At 40.7% G+C, this 17,218-nt stretch overlaps 1 protein-coding gene across 2 annotated transcripts in view; it reads left to right on the top strand.

The window, feature by feature from the left end:
• Window positions 1-17,218, top strand: part of Adamtsl1 (ADAMTS like 1) — a 359,587-nt gene that overhangs the window by 293,307 nt on the left and 49,062 nt on the right. For both annotated transcript variants that reach the window (XM_028773326.1, XM_028773328.1), the window contains one exon: window positions 11,591-11,719. In XM_028773326.1, coding sequence (XP_028629159.1) covers window positions 11,591-11,719 — 129 coding nt within the window. The remainder of the gene's footprint in view (window positions 1-11,590; window positions 11,720-17,218) is intronic.

Genomic DNA, 17,218 nt, shown 5'->3' with positions numbered 1-17,218 from the left:
ATATATATATATATATATATATATATATATATATATATATATATATAACATTACACATTAACTGAATATAATACAGCTCTTATTGAATAAAATACATAATACTACTTGTGGAATTATGTGGGTGAACCCAGTTTAATCCCATGAATACTTAGAGAAGAAGGGACAAAGAATGTGAAAGTGACACATGTGAAGGGTCAGTGACATCACTGTTGGCTTTGAAGACAGGGAAGGAGTCAAGGTAATAATATTGAACAGAATACACAAGAATAAAATATATATAATATCACATATATTAAGATTATATATAGAATAATATATAATATCACATTTATTATGTATAATATCCTGGAATATTTCTGGCCAGCAAGAAACAGCGAGTGGGCATTGATAGTGTCCATGACAACAAATATCAGTGTAGGATGTTAGTGATAGTCATAAAGGTTTTCATAGGTTCTAGCCGATCTTGGTCCTTTAAACCTAAGCTAGGAGCCCTAAATACTTTAACTGAAAATTTCCCTTTCACAGTTTTTTTTTAAGTATAACTGTAATGACACTTGTAAGAGACTTGTGACAATTGCAGGATAGGCAGAGTCTGGTGTTTCTTGAGACAATGCTTTGATATACTCACTATGAGGCGTTGTCTACTAAGTTCATTTAGATTGAATATACTTTGCTTAATTTCAGATATCAAACTGTATGAGATTCATAGTATTTCCTTACTTTAATTTTGTAGTAGACTCATGTTTCAGTTAATAGGCACCAGCGCCTTACCTTCTCTTGAGCTGATATTTAGATCTTCCATGGACCTCACCATGTCTTCTTGGGCAGTCCCTTAGAGATGAGGGTCTGCCCAGCCCGGGTAGTTTCACATCTTCAATGGAGATAGAGACTTTGGAGGTATCTCCAACAAGACCTCTACAGATGATGTCTAAGTTTTTGGATCACCTCAGAACTGGCTAAAGTTTAGGAACAATCCATCATATTTAAATTATTTATTTTTCTAATATATTAAAACTCATAATTCTTCAAAATAGAAGCAGTTTCATCTCTTCAGTAACAGATTTGTCCCCTCTCCTCTTATACAATAACTGCAGTTGTTGCTCCTTCTTCCTCCTCATTCCTTCCTGCTTTACCTCTTTTGCCTTCTTCTCTTTATTCCTCATCCTGTTAAGCTTTTATCTCCTGTATGTATTGTACCACAAGTTCCCAGCACCACTCCTCACAGTGCATCCTCATTGTGTTGTGTCAGAGATTCCACTGATGGTGGTTACCAGTGTTGAAACTGTTAAACCTGAAAATGCTGAAGAGAAAGACCAAATCTATGATCATCCAATCAAAGCAAGCTTTATTAAGTACTGGGAAGGAAGATGGACCCTGATCAAGTCCATACCCAAAATTCCCAGAGAATGGCACTGAATTAGGTTAATCAGGCTAAAGTCTACAATACTTCCTGCCTTTGTCTAATCAGGTCTAATATATCCTGCCTATGTGTGATCAAGCACATCCTATGCAGCTGGGGCAACCAAACTTGTTTACTGAAGTGAGAATATGTGACTTGTTACCTTACATGAATAACAGTCCTGAGAATTCCAGGAAGTTATCTGTCCTTGGGCACATGGTACTTACAGGTTAACTTTAGCCCTTACAGAAACCTCACAAGGTACAAAGACATTCTTGTTCTAAGGCCCATTTCTCACCTAAAACTTTTAGCAACCACCTACATAGAAAATGGAGGTATACAGCAATTGCAGAGCTGAACAAAGGTTGTGTGACTATGTAGCAATAGAGCCCAGATGCTCATTCAACTCATAACCTGTTCCTCATGCCTATGCTACTTTGGGTAACACTGATCGTCATTCATTTTTACTCTTCAGTCCTTATTAATATGACCCAAAAATTCTAATCTGACCAGTACCATAATAAAATCCTGCCAACCACTAAATTTGGGTCCAAATTTTCTAAGCAACTTTGTCCTTGATGTGTCCTTTCTAGACCTTGGGTGAATCCCAAGCCTGCTTCCTGGAATTCTTATTTCCATCATTGTTCCTTGGCCATAGTCATCAATAACAGGTTTCTTTTCTTAAGACTGACAGGTGTACTTGCTTACTCCCTGGCATTGATTGTTTCTAGCTGAACATTGAGAACCTAAACTCTTTTTCTAACTCCTTTTTGATGGCTAAGAATAGGGGAAAATCACTTTCCACCAAAAGCTGTGACTCATGCTGAAGAATGGAAATAAGACTCCATTTCTTCCTTCCTTCCTTCCTTTCTTCCTTCTCTCATTCATTCAATGTGTTAGTTAATACTGATTAGCACTTGCTAACTGCTTTGATAAACTTACAAATTATATGTTGTATGTAATATAATAGTTTCTTTCTTCTTTTTGTAAATGTCTAAAACAAAGACTTACCAAGAGTTTGTATAGTTTGAGCTCAGAAGTGGCATAATTCTTTACCTGTTCCATCTGCTAGGACTTCATCCTGTGTCTGTGCTCAACTGTGGAGAGATTGGCGAGGGACCTACCTGTGGGTCCAGGATAAAGGAGAAGTGGGTTTTGGCTTTGGCTCATCGACTTAGTCCCTGCCCTAACTTTTAAAGTAGAAGGCATCATGGTGCTTCTAATAACAGCTCTACTGGTAGAGGCTACAACACAGCTCTGAGAATACTATCTGGTTTTGGAGTCGCTCAAAGAACAACCCTTTCTGGTTAGCTTTTTGCCAACTTAACACTAGCTAGAGTCGTTTGAAAAGGAACCTCAACTAAGAAAATGCCCCAAACTGGCTTGTGGGTAAGCCTTTGGGGCATTTTTTTTGATTAATAGTTAATGTGGGAGGCTGCAGCCCACTGTGGGTGGTGTCATATTCAGGACAGTTAGTGCTGAGGTGTATAGGATGGAAGGATGAGTAAGCCATGAAGAGTGGTAGTGTCTTATCTGAGCGTTGTAAGATAAATTTAACCCCTTCCTCCCCAGGTGGATTTTGGTCACAGTGTTTCACCATCACAGCAACAGAGACTTTAACTACCGTGCCTTCTCATCTTCTCTGGCTATTGTGTCAGTCATGTTCACACTGGGCCAGAGAGTTTGTGAATGTATTCATTCCTGACTTTTCCCTAGTTGATTTTGATTTGTACCTAGAGTCATGTATGAGGAAAGAAAGTAGGAGCCCACCATGCACAGGACTGGTTTTGTTTTTATGTTCATTTGGTTGGTTTTTTTGTTTGTTTTGGTTTTGGTTTTGGTTTTTTTTTTTTTTTTTTGAGCCTTTGCCTCTTACGGTTGTTCATCTGTCCCTGCCTGCCTCCAAAGAGACTCACTCTCCAGGAGCTAGGCTTCCTGGTTTGCTGAGCATCTCTGCTTAAAGACATCATAAGACCCCACCCATTCCAAGGTAAGCATCACATCCACGGATGCTAGAATGCAGTGTTAGCTGTACCTTAGGCTGCCCTGAAGCATGTCAGATTCCAATTAAATAAAGAAAGAATGAGACTCAAGAGTATGTATAAAGGCAGGTGTAGTGGTACAAGTTTGTCATTCTAGCACTCCTGGGGGCAGAGCCACTAAGACTCTGTTTGAGGCCAGCCTGGTTTACATAGCAAGTTCCAAGCCACATGTAGAACTACATAGCAAGACTCTGTCTCATTAAAAAAAAAAAAAACCCTCAAAGTGTTGGAATTTCAAAATATACATATAGTCATTTTTGTAACTTTTGAGAGGGTCAATTAATTAAGAAAAATGTTCATTATAAACTTCTATTGATTATAAATGCTTAGGTGACTGCGCTCTGTGTTAAAAGTGGTTCCTGAAGGTGATGGGGGCATAGATGTAGCGGTCTGCTAACAACAGCACCTCTACTGATAGTGGACAAGGCCATTACTTTTCAGCACAACCTCAGTATAATTAATTAAGGGCTGGATTTAATTCAGTGACATTTGAATTTTATAGCTATACACTTGCAGCTATAAAAACTACCTTTATTATTAAAATTCCTGCAGGAAAAATAACTTGGTAATTGTGGGTCTGCTCTGGTCCCTGGCCTCATTTCCCCATTGGCACAGTGGTTTTTATAACACAGTGAGGCAGCTCTTGTATTGGCGAAGGATAGGGTATGTCTTTAACAAGTGCCCTGGGGATTCTGCAGCAGCCAGTCTGCAGACCAGGACATAGGGACCCTCCCTACCAAACACTGGACTATAGGTCCAAGATCTGGTGTTCAGCTCAGCTCAATGACATACCAGCTCTATGGTCTTGGACAGATCCCTGGCTCCTCAATGGATAGTTTTACCTGTCTCCTTCTCAAAGCTATTTTTTTTTTTACATTTAAGACATTTTTTGAGGACCTACTTTGTGCCAGGACTATATGGCAGGGAAATTACATGATGAGGCATGGTTGAAAGAGAAGGTATAAAGAACATAATTTCTGGGGCTGGAGAGATGGCTCAGCGGTTAAGAGCACTGACTGCTCTTCCAGAGGTCCTGAGTTCAAATCCAAGCAACCACATGGTGGCTCACAACCATCCGTAATGAGATTTGATGCCCTCTTCTGGTGTGTCTGAAGACAGCGACAGTGTACTCATAAATAAAATAAATAAATATTTAAAAAAAAAAAGAGTATTCTATAAAAAAAAAAAAAAAAAAAAAAAAGAACATAATTTCTGATAGTCTTATGAAAAAGAAAAATCAAAATAAGTGAGACTTATAATGCCTGGCTAGGAGGTGATGGGGTGCATGCTTTAGATGGAGTAGCTGGAAATGGCCTCTCTATTTTATGTGCAAAAAGATCTAAATGATAAGAAGAATATATCCATGTAGCTGTCTGTAGACATCGGGAACAAGGACAAGACAAGTCAGAGCTGCTGAGTATAGAGGAATGAAAGTCCAATAAGCTAGAACAGAGTGGCTTATGGGAATTTTGGTCTCCATGAGGTAGGGGAGGCAGACGGTTGGTAATAACCATGTAGAAAACAGCTAGTTGTGAAAAGAAGCTATACATTTTGTTTGGATTATACTGAAAGAAGAGAAATGTTATGTGGCAAACTATATGATCTGGTTGATGTTTCAGAAAGGAAGGCTCTGTCTTAGGAAGACACTGTAGTGAGTAAGGTCAGAGTGGAGGCAAGGAGTTCACCCTGACCCTGGAGCTGCCCTGACATAAACATAGGATTTAGTTATAGCCACAGAGATGTCTATTAGGTTTGGGCTAGATTTGGAGTTAGAGTTGATATTTATTAATATCAGTGTTATTTCATATTTTGCCTGTATTTACATGTCAGCATATCATTATAGTACTTTATAATTTCTCTTCACCAGGTCATACATGATCTTAAGTGGAAGGTAGGTGGGAACAGCCCTGTGCAGTCATAAAAACATGGAAACCCATACTCACCTGCACCAAGTTTCCACTCCTAAATACAGTTCCAATGAGCCTATTCACTCCTGCCCAGAGGGCAAGTCAAACAGAAGAGGATAATAAAGAGGCCAACTTCAAATCTGAAGCTGAGTAGCCATGCATGAGGCATGAGAAAGAATATGCAAATTATGAAATGCAGGTGTCAAACTCAAAAGATTTTCTTCAGCTAATGACGGACAAGAAGAGTGACTGGCAATCTGGAATGGCCTGCCTTTAAATGGTTAAAACAAAATCAAATCCATTTGACTTACAAAAGATTAAGCTTTAGGTATATGAAATGATCTCATGCGGACCCTTATTTCCCCACAGTGCTTAATAAATGAATCTTTGCATTGTATTTTATGGTCATGTGCATACAGTGCTGTATTTTTTCCCCAGATGATAAAAAGCCTGTTAAAGCATAGCATACAAAGAATTTCCACTTCCGGATAGAAAGCGTAGGAGACGTGGTTGTACTGTTCCCTAATACTCTTGCTCAGTGCAGTTAAAAACCCTAACCATAGTGTGTGCAAACACAAGCTTGAAAAGTGGAAAGAAGAAAGCTGACTGGTTAGAGACCTTAGAAACTGAGGGACGGTTCAGCTCACACAATTGTGAATTTATTGGGCTTTCTCTTTGCCTCATAAACTCTAAACTTGGAGCTGAAGAAAGGGGCTACCAGGAAATACCAATGAGTATGTGAGATATATATATTCTAAAAGCTTGTTCTCTCTTGCAAAAGGAACAGGAAAGAGACAATATAGCAAGACATATGTTTGGAAACTATTGCTGAGCTTTGAGCAAATATCACAGAAACTCTGTGATTGATCCATACACACAGTGCTGGTTAAGGCGCTTAGCCTCAACCTTCCCTCATGGACAACATAAAACAATGTACCTACCTCAACATACTCACGGGGTGGTATCATAGAAAATGAGGCATTTCATACCTACTGGGAGCTAATGAGAACATTTGGGGAGCCTAGACCTCCACCTTCACCCCATAGGATTCTTATTCCCATACCTACTTGAGAATCAGACACTGACTACCTCCCAGCAGCTGTTAGGAAGGCTGTTTCCATTGTGATGACATTGAAGACCAATGGAGATTCAGAAAGCCCACCCTTCCCAGCAGTAATAAGGAGTCCCCTGACACGGGATACATGAGAAGGAAGCTGGACTTCCATCCATCTCTGCTTCCATGTCTATATGATGCCAGAAAAAAATGGCTGAAATACTTGAACAGAAGACTTACATAGGATATAAATGCCACGTAACAGAATACAAAATACCTGGGCTATTTTTTGAAGTCTCTCAACACTTAAAAACTCGCATTTGCTATCTTTACAAAGTACAGTGCTAAAAGACCAATCCAATATAATAATGTAAGAAAGGAGTCAAGATGCATGTGGAGTTGCTCTATCAGGCGAGACTGGCACGTGACCTAACTGGTACTGAGAAGGAATGGAAAAAGAACAGATAATTTTTCTCCCTGTCTCTCTCTCTCTCTCTCTCTCTCTCTCTCTCTCTCTCTCTCTCTCTCTCTCTCACACACACACACACACACACACACACACTCTCTCTCTCTCTCTCTCTCTCTCTCTCTCTCACACACACACACACACACACACACACACACACACACACACACACACACCTCATGTACAGAAAAGCCAGGATGGAGCAGGCTGTGCTCAGTGTGGTGGAGCAACCCCAACTATGCAAAGTGATGCAGAACTTTACCAAGTTTAATTATGTACAGCTCAGGAGGAGGTTAGCTCCTCTCCTTGGGAGATTTCTGTAGGGGAGTAGTCTCGGGTTGCTGTCACCTGGGGGGAGGAAGCTGTGTTTTTCCGTACACTGCCAACATTAACAGTGAATCCAGAAGAAGGCTTTGCCATCCCTCTGAGCCTCTCCCCAGGGGAAAGCTTTGCCATTTCCCCATGGGTCTGAGGCATTAACGTTCTTGACATAGCCATGGTCATGTTAAACAATACACATTCAGTCAGGACTTCATCCATCCATTACATATTCTCCCAGGGCTCCCTCAAAGAATGGCAAGGAAAAATTCAAGCTTGTCCTTTTCTTCAGAAGGACTGATTGTCTATATAAAAAGTCCTAAAGAACGTATAAAAAGGGCTTTAGACCAACATGTGCCTGAATTTCCACATACCAGAAATAAACAATGAAGTATGAAGAACAGTATTAGCCATCCCTGAAAAGAAATAACTAGGTAAAAATCCTATAGAACACATCAATATTTGCATCCTGGAATCTCCAAAACACTGGTGAAGATAAGTGGGCCTATATGATTGATATTATTCCTATCAAAATCTTAGCAGGACTCCATAAGTGTGGACAAGTGGGTCTGAAATGACTGTTAAAAGAAGCAGTAGAGTAAGCAGCAAAGGAGAATAAGGCAGGAAGCATCGCTTGCCAGACTGTGATTATATAGTTATAGTAATTGTGGCTGTATGTTATTGGCAGGAGAAAGATGAATAGCCGAACAGAAATCCCAGAAGCAGATCTTCACAAACATGCTCAACTCATCCTGACAATGATGAGGGAGCCATCCAAGATAGAAAAGATAGCCTTCTGAGAAAGGGTATCAGAACAGCTAGGTAGCCATAAACAAGGGGACTTTATCTGAGTACCATACTTTATACAAAAATTAATTCATGGATGGGTAATACTGACCAGAATTTTTTAAATAGCTGTTTTCACTTAATACAATTTTATCTCAAATGGAATGCCAATAGTTTGATTTTTTAATGGTATTAATTTATTTTAAAATCACCCATTATGAACTCCAAATTTCAAAAATCAATAAATAATTGGTTTCCTGATATAAAAATTAAAGCTTGAGGACAATAAAATAATTCACAAATATAAAAATTAATTCAATGTATCAATAAGCTGAATGTAAAACTTAAGCCATAAAGCTTTTAGGAAAAAAAAGAAACATAGCTATCTTTAGAACATAGATCTATGTAAGTAGTTCCTAGGCTTGATATAAAAAGCATAATCCATAAAATGATAAATTGGATGTTATCAAATTTAAACGCTTAGGTCTGTGAAAGGCCCTATTAAGGTGAAAAGGAAAGCTACAAACTGGGCAAGCATTTACAATATATATGACTATGTCTAGACTATAAAGACCTCTTCTAGAGATGACCCATCCACCCTCGCTTCAGTATAAGTTGCTGGAGTCAGGTCTGCTTCTGGGCAAGGACATCCAGGTCCATGTGAAGATGGCAGCCATGCGGCTGAGATTTGTGCTATTTGACTGTTTGAAGCCTTGGTAGCCTATCACCAGAAATATGGTGACGAGACATTGTAGATCAGTCATCCTGATCCCAGATGACCAGCCCCTGTTGGTAGCTTTGTTACAAATCAAGAAAGTCTAGAGGCCCTGGTACCTGCCAGTGCTTGCTGCCAGAAATCCTACTGACAAGCCCATCGTGAGAGTCAGTATGAGAGCGATATGCATTGTGAGATTTTAATGTTTAAACAAGAAGAGAGTCAATTATAAAATAATCCAGTTACAAAATACTCAAGTAGAATATGGTGGTTGGTCCTGCACCTTCCAGCTGGTGCCTATCGCTTCTGCAGAGGAGTGCATCCCAGCTACAGCAGAAATCATTTCATCTCAGCTGTGGGATCACATCTCCTTCAGAGAAGTGATACCTGCACCCAGGGTATCCCTTAAACACCTGCCTCTATGAAAGTCTTTCCCTGATGGTAAATAAGGTTTATATCAACTCAGCTTTCTGCGTTCCTCCCTGCTCTTATCCAAACTCTTTGAAGGGAACTTGCCCAGTCCACTTGTGTTACAGTTATTGTTTGTCTGCTTGATTCTAAGCCCCTGGGACCCAGATTATGCTTTTTAAGTCTCCGTTTTCCCACTTCCACCAACAAGATTTACCTGGTGAAGGCATCTGTAAATGTGATAAGCATCTGGTAAATGTGTGAATGCTTTTAGAATTTTGCCCATAAAGAAGCAGGGCTGAGAAACTTTTGGAAGTGACCACCACAAAAAGCATCCATGCCTACAGAACGGTGGTCCTCAACCTGTGGGTTACAACCCCTTAGGCAAGCCTCTAGCTCCAAAAATAGTTACATTACGATTTGTAATAATAGAAAAATTATAGATGTAAAGTAGCAACAAAAATAATTTTATGGTTGGGGTCACCACAATATGAGAAACTGCATTAAAGGGTCACAGCCTTAGGAAGGTTGAGAACCACTGCTTTAGAAAGAAAGAAAATAGATGTAGAGATAACTTGGCCTCCTGTGAGATGGGATATCTTACTGTGGGTGATGACTATGTGGAAGTATAGTTAAACGTTTAATGAGGCCACAAGTAGAAGTAGAAGCCACCTATGTGACTCGAAGAAATGGCAAATCTCAAGACCAGTTATTTTATTTTCAGTTGACAAGGATTCTTGAAGGTGACAGTTGTATTAATCTGGACCAAGAGGAAGGAACAGGATATAATAGGAGGAGAAAAACAAATCTAGGCAAAGCCTTTATCCCTAGTAATAGGAGAAAAATGCACGCAGATGAGGAGGCTACCATGGAGGACCAGTGGGCCTATGCCATGCCTCTGTGTACACCCCAGAGCCCTGGAAAGATGTGAAACATCCAAAAGGAATTTCTATACCAACCAGGCAGAGGAGTCGGCTATGGCTGTGCAGTGTTGCCGTAAGTGATGGCATCCGCACATTCTGTCCCTTTCTATAATACAACAAAACTGTCACAGGAAGACAGGAAAGAATGTCATTACTCAGAGTCACCTTTCAAATATTCACCCACAAAAACATGGTAATGGTAATCCTTACTTCATAAAGAAATCTTTGCCCTCAGTTGTAAAAGAGGAAAAGAAAGAATTAGTTCGAAAGATTTCTGTTCCCACATCTCCTGGTGAAAAGGGCACTAAATATAAAGAACAAGGTGGTTCAACACAGATGCTTAGGGGACAACTCCTTTGCTAGATCTGATTACCAGAAGTTTGAACACATGGTGTTATACAGCAGCTAGCACAAGCATTGAAAAGAAATTCAAACCTGCGGCTGTATTTTTTTTCTGTTTTAATACTACTACTGCTTCCTAAACTTCTGGCTAATAATTTCCAAATGCTCAAATAGCGTGAATAGACATTTCAGCAAAAAATGTGCATGTGGTAAATAAATACTCAGGTGAGAGATAGTTGACAGCATCAGCCATTAGGGAGAGGCAACTTAAACCACAATAAGATGTCACCGTGCAACTATCCAGTGAAAGAAATAAAAAGTAGCAGGGAAGAAGGGAGGGGGGATTGCCATATGACAGTTAAACTGCATTCCTCCACATTTATGCCAAAGAAACGAAGACAAATGTCCCCAGAGCTACCTGTACCAGAGTGTTTATGACAGCTTTATCAGAATCTGGAAATAACCCAGATGTCCTACAGCAGCTGAACAGCTAAGCAAACTGCGGCTTTTCCTATGTCATAGAATACTACTCTGCAATAAAAAGGACCACACCATTAAAAAATGCAACCATAACGTAATAATAAAAGCTGAAGAATCTCTAGAGAATTCTGAGAGCTGGCAAGGAACCAAACATGAAAGGTTCCCAACCGTTGGAAGGTTAGAGAGGGGAGCTTAATTCTATTTGCACAACCGATTGCTGAAAGCAAGAAAATGAATGCTAATGGTGTCCAAAGCATTTTAGGGGTCCAGGGCTATAGATATCATGAGGAATGCTTGTAGGGGCAGATGGTCTGTGGCTTAGCCATGTGGATGTCCACATTGAGAACATGAAATTGTGCTGTAGTTTCATAACATGATTGCATTATGGGAAAACTTGATACAAACTTCTCTGAGTTACTTTTTACAACTGCACATGAATCTAGAACTGTCCCAAAGTAAAAATTAAGCCCTTAAATATTGTCTTTTATATTTAGTGATTAGAATGCGTATGTTATCCTCATCGAGCACCATGTTATTATCTTCAAAGTCTTCAACCTTGTCCTTTTCCTGTTAAGCCTATGGTAGGTATGTGAATAGACAGGTAACAGGTTCTAGGTTTCCCCCCGCCCCCAGGCAAAACCTGGTGGGGTATGCCCAAGAAGAACATGTGTCCTCTGTTGATCTCCTGGTGTTTCAGCACCCCAGTCCACAACACTGACAGTGAGAGCTCACTTTCTGTCTCATCTCCAGGAAAACCACTAGTGAAAACATCCCGACTGACTGTGCTCAACACCGAGAAGCCTACAGTCACAGTGGATATTGGCAGCACCGTCAGAACCATTCGAGGAGTGAATGTGACAATTCACTGCCAAGTGGCAGGTAAGAAACCCCTTCTCATATTGAACTGTTCTAATATTGATGGAGCTTTGTCTGGGGAAGGCAAATGTAAATTAGACACAAATTCTCTCAAGGACCCCAGAACTGAAACACATACCTCATTCAGAAAGTAGGGGTGCATTGGGAAGTTAGAGCAGGCAGGTTAACTCTGCCTAAGCCTGGTGGACTAAAGGAGACATTAGGGTTTTTAATTATTCATGATAGACAAATCTTAGTTGTGCACACTTGTGGGGTACAATGTGGTATAGCCTAGGATGAGTAAGTCAAGCTAATCAGCATTTGTTTGTGTTTCTGCCCGTTGCAGTAGTGTTTGTGTTTGCTGGTTAAAGCAGCCATGTTACAGAATGAGGCTGGCTTAGAACTCACTGTGTAATTCAGGCTTCAAATCCATGGCTTTTCTACAACAGCCTTTTAACTGCTAGGAGTGCAGCTGGGTGACAATCTGGACTTCTTTGTCTTCATCTTAATTTTCCATATTAAGAGAATGTAAGGATTAGAGCAAGAGTATTACAGGTAGAAAAAGAAGGAGTATGGAAATGTTCCTGAAAGCTGGGACTGTCCAGGGAATACTATGAGCTTATACATTCAGACTATAAGTCTGAATGTGGAGGGCTTAAATCTTTACAAGGTGGGTGGCAGACAGACCATGAGTGACCTTGGATGAATGACCAAGAGGCCCAGACAAAGGAAAGGAAAAAACCATGCTGCTGCAGAGTTGGTGAGATGGCTCAGTGGGTAAGAAAAAATGCCTGATATGCAAACAAGAGGACTTGAGTTTGAGTCTCCAACACCCATGTAAAAGCCAGGCATGGCTGGACATAACCCATACTAAGAGATTGAGACATGTGGATTCTAACAACTCACCGCCCAGTACATCTATCCAGAGTGGTAAGGTTCAGGAAGAGACAGGGTCTCAAGAAACAAGAAAGAGCAGCAGAAAACACCTGGTGCCCTCCTCTGGCCTCTACATGCATGCACTGAGTATGTACACCTTCACACACATGTGCAGAGAGAGGGGGGAAGGGGAGGGAAGGGAAGGGAAGGGAAGGGAAGGGAAGGGAAGGGAAGGGAAGGGAAGGGAAGGGAAGGGAAGGGAAGGGAAGGGAAGGGAAGGGAAGAAGGAAAGGAAAGGGAAAAGAGAAGAAAGGGAGGCTTCCAAAGGAAGGAAGGAAGGAAGGAAGGAAGGAAGGAAGGAAGGAATTGAGGGAGACACTAAGAAATGGGATTACCCACATTCATATCAAATGAATTAATGTTACAAAACAGCCATTTATCAAAAGAAATCTACAAATTCAAACCAAAAATCCCAATCAAAATTCCAGAACCATTCTTCACAGAAATAGCAAAAACAAAACCTTAAAATCTATATAAAGGCATAAAGATCAAAGGTAGTCAAAAACATATTGAACACACACACACACATATATATTGCTAGTAGCATCACCATGCCTGATTTTAAGTTATACTGAAGAGTCATAGTAATAAAAATAGTGTGGTACCAGGACAGAAAGAGACACACTGATCAATAGAATAGAATCGAGGGCCCAGATATAAGCCCACACTCCTATAGACATCTGATTATTGAAAAGGAGCTCAGAAATACACAGTGGAAAAAGATAGCATCCTCAACAAATGGTTCTGGGGAAACTGGCTATCAACATGGAGAAGAATAAAACTAGATCCATTCCTCTCACCCTACATAAAACTCAACTTCAGATAGTTCAAAGACCTCAACATAAGACCTAATCCCCTGACACTGAGAGAGGAGAAAATAAGGAGTGCACTTGAGCAGACAGAAGGATTTGCCAGTTACTCAGGAAATAAGACCAACAACTGAGGAACGGGATGTCAAGAAACCAAAAAGCTGTGTGCAGCAAAGCAAACCATCCATCAAGTGAAGAGGCAGACACAGAATGGGAGGAAATATTTGCCAGCTCTATCTCCCCCTAGAAGATTAATACTAGATTATACAAAGAGCTCATAAAACCTAAACATTAAGAAAACAAAGTCAGTCAAATTATAGACCATAGTTCTTAACGGAGAGTTCTTGAAAGAAACACAGGTGTCTCATAAACGTTTTGGAGATGCGCCACATCATTGTTCATCAAATTAGAACTACTTTGAGATTTCACCTGACCCCAGTCAGGATGGCAATCATCAAGAAAGTAAATGAGGACAAATGAAGGCTGAAGGTGCTGGGTAAGAGGGACCTTTGTTCATTGTTGGTGAAACCTAAACTTGTACAGCCACCATGGAAGTCAGTACGGAGCTTCCTCAGAAAATACTAGACCTACTACTACCTAGCTACTACTCTTGGGCATATTCAGCAACTCTGTTATCTTACTGCAGAGCTAATTACCCAAGCATTTCATTGCTGCTTTGTTCACAATAGTCAGAAAAGGAAACAAGCCTGGATTTCCTTCAGCTGATGGATAACAAAATGTGGCACATAGACACAATAAGATTTTATACAGCTGTAAAGAAAAATAAATATATAAAAAATTTCAGGTAAATGGATGATGCTAGAAAAAAAATATATATATATATATTAAGCCATATAACCCAGACCCAAATAGATAAATATTATATATTCTGTCTCATGCATGGATCTTTAGATTTGTATGCTAACCTGGAGTGCTGTATAAGTAAGGAAATTGGGGAGGAGGCTCTTGGGTGAGGGATGTCTTAAAGTGGATGGACTAGCAGAACATAGATGCTGTGGCAGCAGGGGAAGCATTAGGGATAGAGAGCTTATGCAGAGATAGGGAGGCAGAGGAAGAAGGGTTGATCAAAGCTCAGATTGTCTGAAAAGCCAATATGGAAACTCACTATTGTGTAAGCTAATTTAACAAATGTGTGTTGAAAGGAAGAGAGTTACATGGGGAGCATTTCTAGACAATGCTGTTCCCAAAAGCCCCAAGTTACTAAATAAGATCCTGGGAAATCCCAGGGTAGGGTTAAAGATAACTCCTCAATCAGTCAGGAAAGCTCCAGTGCCCCCCAAACCAGACAAACTGTGGTTATTCTTCCTGGGTGCCCACTGGAACTAATTAATAAGACCCTGTTGCTAAAAGTACTACATACCTAGGTGGCAGTGTGTAGAGAAATCATATAGAAAACCTAGAACTAAGACTTTTCATGTCTATGTCCCAAGATGGGTAAGAAGCCTTGGCAGGGGTTCCCTCCACACAGACTCTGACTGGTCTTTATGTAGACAGGGACTCCCCACCTGATCACTGTGAACAAAAGCCTCAGAGAAAAGATTGATCCTGTGTGCTCTTACTGAGCATCAGGGTTGCAAAGAGAAGAGACTGGCAGAGGAATAGACAGCAAAACAAGGAATTAGACCAATGGTTCCCTATGGGTTGTGACCCCTTTAGGGGTCCAGAGACCATCTGCATATAAGATCTTTACATTCCTATTCATAACAGTAGCAAAATTACAGTTATGAAGTAGCAATGAAATAATTTTATGATTGGGGTCACCATAACTGTATTAAAGGGAAACACAGCATTGGGAAAGTTGAGAACCACTGAATTAAACATTTGAAAAAATTTGTGAAAGCCAGATGCCAAGACAGGAAGAAAATGGAGAAGAACCTAGGACATAAAACAATGTTTTGGCCCATTGTAGTGGCAACCAAGACCCGGTTGCCTGGACCGCATACAGAAGTTCACTTGATGACCATTGCCTAACTATGAAGTCATAGTTAGGTGTGGGTTGGAGTTTTGTTGTGGGGAAGAGCATGCGTATGTGGAAGCCAACCAGAAGCTGACATCTTTTTGTCATCCTCCACCTTAACAGTTAAAGCGGCCTCACTAAACCTTAAGCTACTGTATCTGCCTACAGATCCCTGGAGCTCAGTGCCAGCCAGTATAGCTGAAACATTACAGATTTTTGTTTTGTTTTTACCCACAGAACAATGTGTATTAATCCTAACTAAAACTGTGTGTGTTGTTGAGTCATATATTTATCCAAAGTGGTTGAGGGAAATCCCAGTTTTGATGAAATTAACTGGATGTGCAGGGCAATGATCCTCCCTGCATCTCTAGCCAGTGTTCTGACAATACTGTTAAATGTGACATGGCTCAGGAACTGCTTTCCTCTAGATACCTTAATGCTCCTCTGTCCCTCTCCTACTGGGAGACTTCATCATCCCCACTGGGGACTTAGCGGCCCTCCGCCTGGTTGGGTAAGATTCTCTAAGCCCTAGTAACATCACTCCGTAAAAGGCAGGAGAATGGCTCCATTAAGGCTGCTTAAAGGAAGGCTGTCTGTCAAGTTCACTTGCTTTACTCATTGACAGTATCCTACTGAATACCTAATCAAGGTTAGATCAGTGGTCTCCTAATTCAAGAGCTCACAGATTGGTAAGGTTAACCAGGAAGCTCAGCATCTGGGGAGAAGAGAGGTTCGGAAACACATAGTAATGCAGCACCATCCCTAGGGATAGTCATTATATCCTTATTCTAGAATAGCAGGGTGGTTTTGACACTTCAGGAAATACAGAAGATGAGGCTGTGCTCACCGTCCCCCTCTCCATCCTTCCCACAGTGCACGTTCTAACGTAGTTCCCTCATCACTGCAGCCCCCCCTTTCCTATCTGCTCTCTAATTAACATGTGTCTGTCGTGAGCCTAATTCTAAAGGATATATAAAAGTCTATTTAAAGAACATCTCATACATCACCTAGACCGCCCGACACTCTCACATGTTTGAGCCATTAGCAGTTTCTCATTAAAGAGTGTTTCCCACACTTGTGCTCTCCACTTGTAAAATGCAGCCCTACACTCTCTTCCCAACACTTCAGTATAGAGAACATTAATCAGAGAGTGGGATGGGGCTTTTTCTTTAAAAGGGATCCAATCCACTCTCTCACTCTTATGACTGTTCTCTCTGTGGTTAGAGTTCAGAAAACTAAGGAAACAATCAAAGCTCAATGGAGGAAATTGTGTGCAAATGCCCTGTGGCACGCTGCATCTGACAAACTGAACTGGAGCCGGTGTGTGAGATATGGCTGGTCTATGAACTATGGCAGGCAGTGGCGGATATAAAGAAGGCACATGAGGCTGGGAAGTAAAGAAGAGGGCAGGGACTAGATCTTACAAGTGCCCATAGATTATACTACAGTTTAGATTATTATCCTAAGAGCAAGGGATGCTTCTGAAGGGTTTTGATGATGTAGTAGGACTGGTGGTATAGACATGAGTGGTTCAGGAGCCAAGGAGAAATGCATCAGTTAGAGTAGGTTAAAGTCTAGTATAAAGTAAATCCTACTATCCCCCAGTGCATAATGCTTCAGATACAATAGATTATCAGGGCTTTCTTAAGAATTCACAGTGTTCAGCTGGACTGCATCTGCCCTCACTAAATCATTCAGGGTTACAGGGTGCAGGAGCCTTCATTCTGTTGGATTTCTAAGGTCTCCCTGGATATCTCTCTCTCTCTCTCTCTCTCTCTCTCTCTCTCTCTCTCTCTCTCT

The sequence above is a fragment of the Grammomys surdaster genome, unplaced genomic scaffold (genome assembly GCF_004785775.1).
Source record: "Grammomys surdaster isolate TR1022 unplaced genomic scaffold, NIH_TR_1.0 225, whole genome shotgun sequence".
Classification (NCBI taxonomy): domain Eukaryota; kingdom Metazoa; phylum Chordata; class Mammalia; order Rodentia; family Muridae; genus Grammomys; species Grammomys surdaster.
Note: the sequence above shows the minus strand (reverse complement) of the source record. Positions and strands in the feature narration are given on the sequence as shown.